The 13,133-nt window shown below is 44.5% G+C and overlaps 1 protein-coding gene across 1 annotated transcript in view; it reads right to left on the bottom strand.

Moving 5' to 3' along the window:
* The window catches only part of srrm4 (serine/arginine repetitive matrix 4), a 67,733-nt gene extending 54,840 nt beyond the window's left edge, over positions 1 to 12,893 (bottom strand). The window contains 1 exon segment of the mRNA XM_030059206.1: positions 12,697 to 12,893. Within this exon segment, the coding sequence (XP_029915066.1) occupies positions 12,697 to 12,893 (197 nt within the window).
* Between the last annotated feature and the right edge of the window lie 240 nt (positions 12,894 to 13,133).

The raw sequence follows: 13,133 nt of genomic DNA, 5'->3' as shown, positions 1-13,133 counted from the left end.
TGGTAAACTGACAGAGCTGCATGAATCCTCCAGATTTAGAGTTATCGGAGCATTATAGCAGATGTGAACGAGTTATCTGATTTCATGCCTTAACCTGATTACTAACAGTAATCCTGTTTTCGGTATGCACGTAAACACAGTCATGGATGATACCAAAGGACTCCAAAGGGACGAGACAGGCAAAAAATCTAATCTCGGGGAGTCCAGCTTTCTCTGGACTGACAGTTTGTCTTTTCCTTGTCAGTTCTGATTAATCTCTTCCTGTGGGCAGTGAAGTGTCCAAACCCAACATCAGAATCTAATTTGGGTAAATCTACTCTGTCTGAAGTAGAGGGGGTGAGCTCCTCTACCTCAGCCCCACTTTGTGATATAGGCTAAATGCCGAGAGCAGCTTTAACTGTTCTCATTCCTGGCTGTTGCATGCTGAGTGCCTTGAAATTTCAAGGAGTTACGGGCTCCAAAGTGAGTTTTGAAAACCAGAAATCTCAGCACCTGCTGAAGAACTCGTTGAGTCATTGATACTGTCAACAACCCCATTAACAGCCCAGATATATTATGGCCATTTTGTGCTATGGGGCAGTAAAAAATCTTTTTTTTTTTTTTTTTTTTGCCTTTAAGGAAGCCTGCAGCACAAAATGGAACTTGTGGCTTGTGGGTAAAGTTGTATGTCTGTATTAGAATGACGCAACGCAAGGCAACAAAATAAATGTATTATTGAATATCACTGAATATTGGAAGCAAGAATCGTGACACAATGAGGTTGGGGTCTGAAGCTATTTAAGCTAAGTTCTCACTGTGCCTCTGGAATCAAACGAGACTCAATTGTGAGGCTAAATGCTTGCAGCAGATCTTGTATGGAGTGTCACCATCTGCTGTGTGAAACTTATTTTACCCTCTCATTGATCGCGAAGGGCCAAGGAAGGCAGAGAAAAACCAGCATTTCACAAGCTGGGGGAAATAAAGACAATAGACCCAACAATGCAGCAGGAGCAGGAGTATTCTTTCACACCACCTTGCCAAAAACTTTCTACAGTATAACAAATGAAACACAAGAACAGTTTATCACCTGGCGTGAACCTGAAAAGGTGGCACAGTTTTTCGTCCTGAGACATGGCTTGTCATTGCTTGACATTTCGTGTCAAGAAACGATAGCAGGCGTGAGGGAGTGGAGCAGGAAGGGAGGTAATACTTTGGGCCAATTAATTCCACCCCTCCCATCTCCGACTGCATTCGTGACATCGACATCGCAATAGTTTGCACCCTTACCCCGGCATCAGTTATGCAAATGGTGGCAATTTCACATGAATGGCAGATCGTCTTCCTGGAATGAGGATGGGCAAGGAGCGAGAATGAAAAATGGAGGAGGAGGCTGGGATGTGGGAGCCAGTCAGCCTTGAAATGATTTAATTTAAGTGATGAGGAGCTGACTTTGATAAGTTTGCATTTTAATAATGAATCCTACGACCGCTTCAGGGGTCCAGTTACAAAGAAATAGCATGCATGGCAAGCCAAAAACAAAAAAAAAAAAAAAAGAAAAAAGAAAAACTTAGATGACAAGCAGGGCTAACAATCAGTCATCCTCAAGCAAAAGTTATGCAGCTCAAGCTGATTGTCTTGTCCTGAGTGTGTGAACCTGTTGTAAATAAGGTTTTGCTGGGTGTCTTCGCTCTAGACCTGAATTTGCAGCCAGGAAAAAAAAAAAAAAAACTTCTGCCTATTATGTCGGATTTTTCAGATTTTTCCAATATGCCAAGTCTGGGGTGTGTATGCATATTTAATGAGGCCTTGGCCTCTGTGCAATTTTAGATTGAGAGGGATTTCAGCCTACTGTCATTATGAGTGATTGTGCTACCTCATGGCACGTTCCAGTTGGATGTGGCAATAACTTTCTCTCTTTCCCCCAAAGCACTGCTGATCTTATTACGATTATGACTTTTCTGCTGCGATATATTCAAACCCTGTCGCATTATATCATTTTCTTTGGGGCTTAAAGAAGCTTGGGAGTTTATTACTCAGGAGTGTGTGTATGTGTGTGTGTGTGTGTGTGTGTGTGTGTATGTGTGTGTGTGATGATGGAATAATGGCTTTTAAATAATGGAAGGCCAGTTCAAATCTATTCCTACTCACAATTTGATGAGAATTTGTTTTCCACTTTCCATGTCAAAGTGCAGAAAGTAGTTTTGGTTTATTGACATTTGGCACGATGTTAGGTTGCTTGTTCACTCCTCTCTGGATCCTCTCAGCTGTACATTTTTTTTTTCCAAGGAAGTTTTGCATGTAAAGTTCTTCAGTGTTCAGAGTTTGCAGTGGACTATACAAGGCAGTAATGTGATAACAAATCAGGTGAAAGTCTTCCAAAGTATTCGCCTTTAACTGTGTTCCATAGAGAAGATGAAGAAAGACTTGAAAAAAAAAACAAAAAACGGATTATCATAAACCTTTCGTTAATTCCTCACTGCAAACAAAGCAGCAGAAATCCGTCTTATCCGGGCTCTCTTACACATCACATCTGCTTTTTGTTTCTCCTTCAGTGTGGTGCTTCGTTGCTGCGGGGCAAATGATTAGCAGTTAAAGTTTAAAGTGGGCTGATATTTTTTTCATGTGCAGGGACATCCACGGTTTGTGAAGATCTAATAGGAAGTAATGAGTGAGCCGTCCCTCTCTCGGCCGCCGCACTCCTTTTAATGAATCGCTCAAAGGAATAGGTCATCTCTTACTGTCTGTAAGATTTACTACCGTCCATTTCATGTAGACCGAGCAGAGGACAAAGGAGTGTTTCACCTTCTCTCTCATCGCCTATTATGAGTTTATTCAATGCTATACATTATGTGCCTACATATAATTCAATTCCCTTTGGCGAGGATTCAGGAAAAGGATTGCTATTCATGGGCTGGAGTACAATATTCTGTAAAATGTAATAACCTTGGCTGCTCGGCTGTCCTGAAATGGACAATCTCAAAATGGTGTGTGTGTAACTCAAACTTTCTTTCTTTCTTTTTCTTTCTTTCTTTCCTTCTCTCTTTCCTTCTTTCTTTGTCTTTCTCTCTTCTCTCTCATCTCGCTTAGTATAACACTTATTACATGCAAGGTGCACAACACCCGCTCCATAATGTTGACATTAACCATATTGATTTCCATTCCTTTTTTTATTAAAAATCAACCTAGATTTCCCAGATTGCTCTCTCTCTCTCTCTCTTTCTCTCTCTCTCTCTCTCCCACCCCCTCTTCCAGTCTCTCTTTTCATAAAATACAAATTGCATGAAAAATGCTCAAAGGTGGACACACAATATCCACACGGTGTACGGCGTAGTGCATCTTTTTCCAAACAACCTCATGCAGACTGCCGTACTCTATGCAAGGCAGCACATGAGGAGCGCAGGCTGTCCTTCTCTTCTATGTGGCGCTCTACTTAAACGTAGTTTGTGCCCTTATTCCTTCTGAAGAGCATTCAGCGGAGTCACCTGGTGCACTGGATTCTCAATGTCAAACAAGCACACATTATTTCCTTGGAACGCGTCAAACGAGAACAAGGTTGTGCTATGCAGCGTCTGCAGGACATAAAGCCGAGACTCGGTTGAAATATCTGAGGCAACATCTGTCTGCATCTGCTCTTCACGGCCCTGAATAAAACTGACCAGCTGTAACATTATGAAGCCATTGCTCAAAAAGATAGGAAACTCCTAATGAAGTCTGAATTTTGACGCTAGCGATCCCAGTCAGGTTATTTACAACCACAGACTGTGTCAATGACAGCCAGGCTCAAATAGGGAAGAACAGCCCAAATGTTTTGTTTATTTTCATTTCAGGGATATTCACTGTATAGATCGTGATGGGCCGCCTGTACGTCTCAGTCTGTTATATTTACCGCTGCTAAGTCTAAAGTCTACATCTTGTTCAGACTGGCAAAGTCCACTGGAACATGCATCTAATGAACAAGCAGCACAATTGGCTTAGCTGACCTTAATGGCTTTAAATGCCAGGAGTCTTTTTTAAATGTCAGTGTATTTGATTTTAACATAAAAGTAAGTCCAGTTGGGACTCAGGGAAAGAGTAAAACCCTCCTAACTCATAATATATATATATATGTGTATGACTAAAATCTATCCTGAAACAGAGCCAGTTACCCTTGTGCACTTGGGTAGTTTTGGTTTAGATTTGTATGCATAAACAATTTGCTATCAGGAAAAGCAACACAAAATACGTAATTGATAGAGGATTTGAGTTAATCGTCTTCCGCAATCATGAAATAAAAATAATACGGGTGTAAAAACTCTATCAAGTTTTATGTCCGCACAAAGTCAGCGTCCCATTTATTATCGACAGAGCAGAAAATCTCCATTTATGGCGCAAACAAATTACATTGTTGCCTCGCTGGTCTCTTGGAAAGAGTTGTTTATGTTTACTGATATTGACTGAACTGTCCAATTATTGGAACGCGACATTTATGAAGGATATTTTTTTTTCCTTTAATTAGTTGTCAAGGCTTCCTCTAGAACCGCCGCATGGATCCCCTCCAAAAGCTCTCTGAGTGTTGATGCACGTCTGCGGTTTGTGCACAGCCCCGTGTGCATGTGGTGAGGAAAATCTTTCAAAGCGAGGACGTATTGGTTGGTTCTAACTTCTAAAAGGGTTTTTTCAAGTGTTTGGACTTGGGTTTAGAGTTAAAGGAAGAGTTCGGGCAAAATGAAAAACGTGTTTTGCGTCTAACAGATATACTTTTATGCCTAATTCACACTGAATGGGGCCAGGTAGAAACAGTTTGTCGGCGTTCTTCAGCAGGAAATAGTTCCCAGTGAAACTCCTCACCCCCGAGGGCTGTGGATTATCTGGCATTGTTTTTAGAAAGAAACTGTTGCTGTCGGGTTTTCTACATGTACATTTTTGACCATTTGAGCCCCGCAAAATCGCTTTTTTTTGTACTTTATGTGAATTGTCCCTTTCAGGTTAGGCCATGCTTGCTGCAGAAATGAATTCCAGCATTTTCGTTCAAAAATCAAGAGCACATTGCAGACAACATCATGTATTTGGGTGTTGTTTTTGATACAGAAAAATGTCTACATTTCCTTTTTGCCATCACATCACCGCGCCAACATTTTGCGGTCAGCTCTTCAGAATGAATTGTCAGGAGACGGGAGTTGTTAAGCTTGTAAAGAGGATATCTGCCGCTCTATGACCAATCAAACAGCCACAAAATCCGTACATTCCCTCCGCTTCCTTTGACACTCCATCGCTGCTGTTTTTTTTTTTTACCACTATTTTGGTTTCCCTGGCTTGCAGTTACATCTTTAATCTTCACGCTCCACCACCGATGCGGAGCGTGAATAGACAAACAATACGAAGTCGCAGCAAGTGTATGAAAATTTGTATGCAGCACGAATTGTCTCTACTTCGAAAAAGTTGGACTTTCTTGCCAGTATACCACTACCTTCATTGTTAAGGAATAAATAATAGTCAGTGATGGTTCTCACAAGTATAATAATACATATGTGCGTGCGTGTGTGTGTGTGTGTGTGTGTGTGTGTGTGTAAGATAGTAGCTTGGTAGTCCGCTGCCCAGAGGGGCTCAGAGCGGCTGCAGCCTCTGACTCATATCCCCGAGCAGGAGAGACAAGCACACAGCTTTACGTCTCCACATGAAAGAGCTGGTGCAGACAAACGGGGGTGTAGGGGAACACAGAGGAGGATGATTGGTGGGATTCAAACATTAAAGACTCCATGGAGCCCTCCATACAAGGGATTTGCAGGATACAGGGGCAGCCAGTGTTGCCCATCATTATATATATAAAACATCTCTCGGGCATTAGAGCCGAGGCGCGGTGTATTCTCTTTCAGAATCAGTTATTACAACAAAACTTGTACCTGTCAGTCACCCGGCTGTCAGATCATCCGCACGCCGGGCCGCTGTGACGCACAGATGAGAGTGAAATTCGGAAACCACATCACACTGGAGGAACGGATTGAGTTTTAAAAGCCAGAAATTTCCACACCTGGCGAAGTATTTGTTGAGTCACCGGCATCGATCAGCAACCCCTTCAAACCCCGGCAGATAAATGATGGTTATTTTGTGCCACTGGACAGCGAATATTTTACTTAATGTACCTTTAATGTGGTGTAATTTCAGCTGACAGTTTTGTAGGCCAGTAGATAAAGCAGGCAAACAACTCCATCAACTCTGAGTTCCACTACATCATGCACACCGGCGATAGATAAAAACGAAATAAGATCACGCCACAGTGCACTTTTTTTTTTTTTTTTTTTTTTTTTGTACCCTCTTCCTCACTTCTCTTCATTATGTCCACACTGCAGCAGGGTCCGGGAGTGATTGTTGAAATAGGACTCTGCGGGCGAACAGAAATGCGGACAGACTTCACAGTTTTGCTAATTGGGACCGCAGAAGCAATCAGACCGGCCAGCCTCCGCAGGTCGACTCCTCCATCGACACCGTGACTTTATTTCCGCTCAAAATAGCAGCGTGCATTTGAGAAACGCTATCTAGTTATTATATAAATTGATGAAGAGGAAGTCAGTTGTAAGACAGAATTTAGATCATGTTAGTAGCGCTAAAAAAAGTCCCTCATCCTCTGGCTATTTTGCAACCAGACATAGCACTTTTTTTTTTTTTTTTTGCACAAATGTTTGAAAACAAAACGGTTAACACAAAATTACAGTGTTATATATTATACAGAATTGTCTGTGTTGGAAAGTTATTCATACATTGTTGATGTCTAACAACCTTGAACCACGTGGAAACCTCCTTTTAGTGATTTTTTTTTTTCTCGCACAACTTCAGCAGAATGATTTACACACTTTTCTGTGAGCTGGAAATATTCTACTATCCATGAAAGCCCATTAGACAAAATCAAAACGCACGGTGGCCGAGCTAAAAACAAGGCTGTTTTTCTTAGTGATTAAAACACAGATGTTTTGGGGATACGAGGTTTTCATCCATCAGTGACAGCATGAGCAATCTCGCAAATCATCCGGGTTTCCCACGCCACACTAAATGCCCCCTAATGCACAGCCGTATGTCGCGAGAGTATACCGAGTGTTAATTAACAATCACAAATGGATTTGTTGGGCAGAAATCAATATTAAATATAAACCCGCTCCACCCATTCTCAAAGCGAGGCTCGTTTCCCATGGCACACCAAACGCCTAAGGGTTAATATTTTACACTGCACTGTAACTTTCAATGTCCGGCTTTATCATCTTATTCTCCTTTTAGCTTCTTTTTATTAATTGTTTTTATGTATGTTTTCCTGTTTCGCTTTTATATTGTTTTAATGCCTTTATGCTCTATGTAAAGCACTTTGAATTGCCTTGTTGCTGAAATGTGCTATACAAATAAACTTGCCTTCCCTTGCCTTGCCTTCTGATGTGAGAGGCGCTGGGACGGTGCATCAAGTGTTAAGCAAGAGGCACTGTTTTGATTCAAATGGATCTGCTGTGTGGAAATCAATATCAAATCTAATTCCACTGGAGTGAAGTCCAGTCCCTGCCAGCAACTGGTCATCGCATCCTACCCTCCGTCAGCATGCCTCAGCAGCCGCATCCGGTAAAAGTAATACGACACAGAAACCGAGAGGGAGAGTTAACACACACTGAAAAGATACTGAGAGAGAGAGAGGGAGAGAGAGAGATACTGATGTGAAGAGAGAGAGGAAGTAGTTAGGTAAAGATATTCATTGACAAGTGGAGCAGACGCAGAGATGGAGAGACATATAGCAGCAGACAAACCTCTCGTCTGTCACCAAATCATGTTTGCCATTCTCCCCGAGAGAAAGAGAGATGCTTCGTCCCGCAGGGAGCCAAACCTCTCCTCGACGTCTGTGACACGCTCTCTATATGGCTTATTCATTTGCTGCTGCTCTCACAAGACTCTCACATGTGTCTGCATGCCCATGCATGATCACGAACATGTAAGTGCAGAAGTAGCCGTCGTAGAAATCCCACCCAGACGACGGTCTGCAGAGCCGGCGGGCTTCTTCAGTGGATACTTCAAAGCAATAACTCACCGCCGGCTGTGTCATGATGGTGATATGCCCCTGCCTGGTGTGAGTTACTGCTTTCATAAAATGGTTACCAAATGTGGCAATATAAAAAATGTAATAACACATTGCAATCAAAACTGTTTTAACAAGAAGGCACTCAGTAGGTTGTTGACCTCTGCCAAGGTCACGGCTTGAAGTTACAGCCCTGTTTGTGCAAAGCCACGCCCCTTTTCGCCACAGGACTCGCAGCTTTCGGCCAATCAAACAAGGAGTCAGTGCCGCCTTGACCCTTGACAAAGCCTCCCTGCCGGGACTTGTGATGTTACGTGGATACATTTGGAAACCGAGCCTCTGTTTGTGCTAAGCCCCGCCCACTGGCAGGCTGCTTTGAGGCTGATTGGCCGGAAAAATGAATCAGCTCTTCCATAACCAAGTTTCATGCAAATTCTATTCCACATTTCTGTTTTCAAATACAGCCCCGACTTATGCCAGACCTAAGACTTCACGCCATGTGGGAGAGATCAGATGTCCGACCTGACGGTGTTCACACATTCATTCAAATTCATGCTCATTCATGTTTGCAGAACAGGCTGACAGCAAATGCAAAAGCTTGTGCTAGCATGTCATATGAATGAACTTATACATGTGTAGAAAAGTGTAAAGACGCTGATATCGACCACCGAGGAAATGTAAAAGTATTATTTCTGGAGATGCTTCGCTGATGAATTTCATTCTTCTGTGTTGATGATGTGTGGAACAAGTGGAAGAAGCAAATGCTAAGTTTCTCGAGTAGTAAATATGACTGTGCAAAAATACCGCGGGTTGATTTGAGTGACAATCCTGACAGTGTGATGGCTCCACAGGTTCTCACTTCAACCAAACTTCATCAGTTTTGCATTGTGCACTTTTATGGCTGATTGTTGCCAGTGTTCGTTTATAACGTTTCTCACAGATTGGAAAATGTTTTTGCTCAGCGTTGGAGTGACGTAAAACTGCACAAAAGGCATTAGCAGCCGTGTTCCCTTATTATAATGCAGCCAGCGACCAATCAGATTGCAGCATTTGAGCTACTCATTTCTTGCTACTGTATATTCCCACTGGCGCTGTCTGCATACAAGCCCCTTCCAATCCCTTTTTCCTCTCTTCCTCGTTAAACCAGCATCTGCTGAGGTAAGAGGCTTGACCCCCCCCCTCCACAAACACACACACACACACACACACACACACAGAATCCACCCCCACTCTCCAGCTTTCTCCCTCTGCCTAGCACTCGCTCTCCCCAGCCTGCCATCTGCCACAGAGTTGGACAAGACCCCACTAACACCCCAGCCACACACACACACACACACACACACACACACACACAAGCACACAGGCACACATCCTGAATTCAAACCTCTGCAGTTGCTGGAAAACATCTCCACCACGGATGCACACACACTCAGAGAGACTGCACAGCCCCTAAAAGTTTGCCAGCCTGCATTTTTAATGAGGAGCACCCCCGCGAACAAAACAGCTTGCAGGAGTATAATAGTTTAGGGCAAACCCCACCCCACTGCACAGAGCCAATGAACTCACCCCCCCCTCACACACACACACACACACACACACACACACACACACACACACACACACACACACACATACTCTCTCTCTGGCTGGAGTGAAGAGGAGGAGACAGGGAGGACAGAGGGGAGGTGAGGGAGAGCAACAAACTCTAATTACTCCTCTGTGGCTTCCAGGCCCCTCCAACAACAAAAAAAAGAGAGAGAGAGAGAGAGAGAGGAGGAGGAGAGGAAGAGAACGGAGAGGAGAGGCGAGGATGATGCAAACAGAAAGGGAAAAACACGCTGATTGAACATGAAACATCTCCCCGTGGCCCTCGCTCTCCTTCCCTCCCTGTCTGCTTGTTGTACACACTGCCCCTGCCGTTTCACCGCAATTGTTCATCACCCCTCAGTTATCCACTGTGAATAATGATGTTTCCTCTTCGAGAGGGAGAGGGAAAGGGAAAGGAAGGAGAGCGGCGAGCCCGAGGCCATGCATTCTGATGGTCTAAGCATTCCCCAGTTACACTCGGCTCGGGCAAAATCAACAGTGCAGCGGGGAGGGAGGAAGGCTAGCTGTGCCTCCTGCATCCATATTCTCTGGGTGTTGTGTTTGTTATGTTGCAATGTGCTTTACTCATTATTTACAATCCGTGTCACCCTGATTTCCCCCTGCTTCCTCCCCTCCCCTCCAACTGCAAATATACACACAGAGAGAGAGGCACTGTGGACGATGGGGATGTTGTTGTTGCCTTTCACAAACAGACCCGGGCGAATTAGCGGCGCTGTGTCTGCTCTCTGAGGAGCGTCGCTCTTGTCTCCCCCTGCCACGCCGGCATCATCGTCACTGTCAGCCAGAAGAGGCCCGTGGAGGAGCAAGGCGCTCGAGGAGGGCTTCCTTCCTGGAGCAGCTAAAGCTGAACAGACAGCTGGGCCCCCCTCCAGAGTCTTTGGCTATTTCCAAATGCTGCTCAGTTCATGGCAGCCAGCCGCATGACATCAAATTTTGTTGTAGGTTCTTCTTTTTTTTTTTTTTTCATCTTTCTTTTTTTGCCAATTTCCCTAAATAAGCCCAAGTCCATTTTCTGTGCCCAGCTGCGGTTGATTGGAAGGAAAATTGGGACTGCAGTTATTTGGTTGGATCACTGAGCTGGGACGCGATGAAGTCGAGGCCGTATTTGGTAACAACCCCGAAATCAAAAGGTTTTTTTTTTTTTTGATCATACAACCTACAACCTCATAAAATCCCCCATAACCAAGCCATGTGCGGCATTACGGCCCCGCTGTAATAGAAGCCATTAAAGACACATTATCTGCTTCAATGTGTTTTTTCCCCCTGCCTCTGCCACTGTAGGATGAAATGGGCCGTTCTAATCCTCATTAACATCGCTAATTTCACATAAGGGAAAGTTGATAGTGGGTGTCAAAACCATTCAAAGGTCACCCAAGCGAACTGCATCCTTCTGCTATGTAAGCATAGGTCTGTGAGCGTGCAGCGTGCACCTTCTACCTGTTTGTTCACGTACATAAACGCCTTTTTCAGAGCCAAAAACTGTGTGTGTAGTGGTAGACAAATGGGAAGAGGAGAGCGAGAGGGCTAAAGTTGTCAAAGCCGGGCGATTGTGGTTGATCGCGCAGACAGGAGCGAGGATGGGATGGGGAAAAAGGAGGAGCGGGAGGGGCAGAGAAACAAGGAGGAGGAGGCGGAGAAGGTGAGACTGAATCCGTGGGGCTGAATCCGACCCTCCCTCCCCTCTGAGGCTGGAAGTCGACGGCTAACCTTTTGGATAGAGTGATGAAAGTGGGGGACAAGCACGTGACATGTTGGCCCTTTGACAGAGTCACTGGCAAGCGGCCATGTCTCTGGGGGCGGGGCAGGGCAGGGGAAGGGAGGGAGGGGGGGGTCTGACATTAGAGGCACGAAGATGCTGCCACATGACCTTTAAAGAGGACAATTACCAGAACTTCACTTGTCACGCCAGCTGTGTTTGGCTGTGTGTCACACGTGCCCGGCCGCACATTTAAGCACAGCGAGGACGCACAGACACGTGACAGATGAAAAACCGAGGGAAGATTGACTCCTCAACCTCTTCAGTGTGTCAATGTGTCTGCGCTGATTTTTTTAGACTTTTTTTTGTTTGTTTTTTGAGATGGGAGGAGCGGCCGGAAACAAACAGCACCAGCTCCTGAATTGCTAAAAACTCTGTCGCATCTCTAGATATCTGACGGAGATACAAGAGAAGATTTTGGTGCTGGTTCATTTCTCCAAAAGCCGACGCGCTTCTTAAATGTTACATGACGATAAACCGCAACTAAAACGAACTTTCTGTCAATCTTACTGTAAAGCATTTTTCACATATAAAACCCTGTATATTAGAAAATACCTAACTTACTCGGAAATCTGTTAGGTTTCAATGAAACTTCGCACAAAGGTTGTTCTTCTTCTTCTTCAAGGTTGAATGTGATTGTACACACCAAGTTCTGGGGACTTTGGGAAATAGGTTTTTATTATTTATCGTTGTTTATTTCACTGAGGGAAGTTTGTTTTAGACGTATATGGCTACGCGGTGAAAATGTATTTCTTGAGAAGCCTTACGGGGTGATCAGGTACACAGCAGCATCTACTCTTATGAAGGACTTTTTTGCACAGCATATACTAAAGACAGACTGGAAATCAAGCCACAGCTCTACTGGTCTCATCGGTGCTTCATTCAACTTTCAGATTCCAAGGTTTGCTAAGACGACCAAACATGTCCTGCTGAATTACAGGGAACTGTGTATGAAATGATGCACAAGACATCTAGATATTTCCTGTTTGATGTAATGCTGCAGCCATAACACAATGGTATCCTGGGTCTGAATAATTTACTTTTTTTTTTTTTTACTTTACTCATTATGCATGTGACATTATCCTACAAAATGTTTTCCTCTAAATTTGAAGCTACTTAAAGGGAGATTTCAATACATCAAGGGTCTAAATGTTAATAATCAACATTGCTGCTGTTTCTTATTGAAAAGTTCACATGTTGCTCACAACCAAAGCTTGACATCACTCACTCGAGCCACCAGACACCAAACACATTTCAAATGAAGACACTTAAATGATTTTCTTGCTTTTTAAGCGACAGGCAACTAATTAGTACAAAGTGGTGAACTCACTCAGTCACCCTCCTGCGGGCAGTGATGCTGGCCACGATGACGCTCTCGGGTCTCGGGGTGGCCACAGCCTTGAAAGTCCCCTTCCAAAACTTCTCAAAGAGCTGCTTCTCTTCCAGCTGCTGCAGGCTGCCCCCGCTGCCCGGCTCCCCCGGGGACGGAGAGGGGCCGCCGAGGCGGAGGGAGCAAGGGGGCTGCATTGGGGGGGGGATCCGGGGTCTCTGAACCAAGAGGCTTGACCGTGCTGTGGAGTCTACACACTCATGGACACCTACACACACACACACACACACACACACACACACACACTGCTTGCCGCTCAGGAGCTGTCCAAGTACTGAATCAAACGGTGCTGAGTGCAGCGATGGGTTTTGCAGAGAGCCACAGTCCAGGCAGCGTTCTCTCTGTCTTTCTTGCAGTAGGTCAATGTGTCAGCGCGT

The sequence above is a fragment of the Myripristis murdjan genome, chromosome 9, assembly GCF_902150065.1.
Source record: "Myripristis murdjan chromosome 9, fMyrMur1.1, whole genome shotgun sequence".
Classification (NCBI taxonomy): Eukaryota; Metazoa; Chordata; class Actinopteri; order Holocentriformes; family Holocentridae; genus Myripristis; species Myripristis murdjan.
Note: the sequence above shows the minus strand (reverse complement) of the source record. Positions and strands in the feature narration are given on the sequence as shown.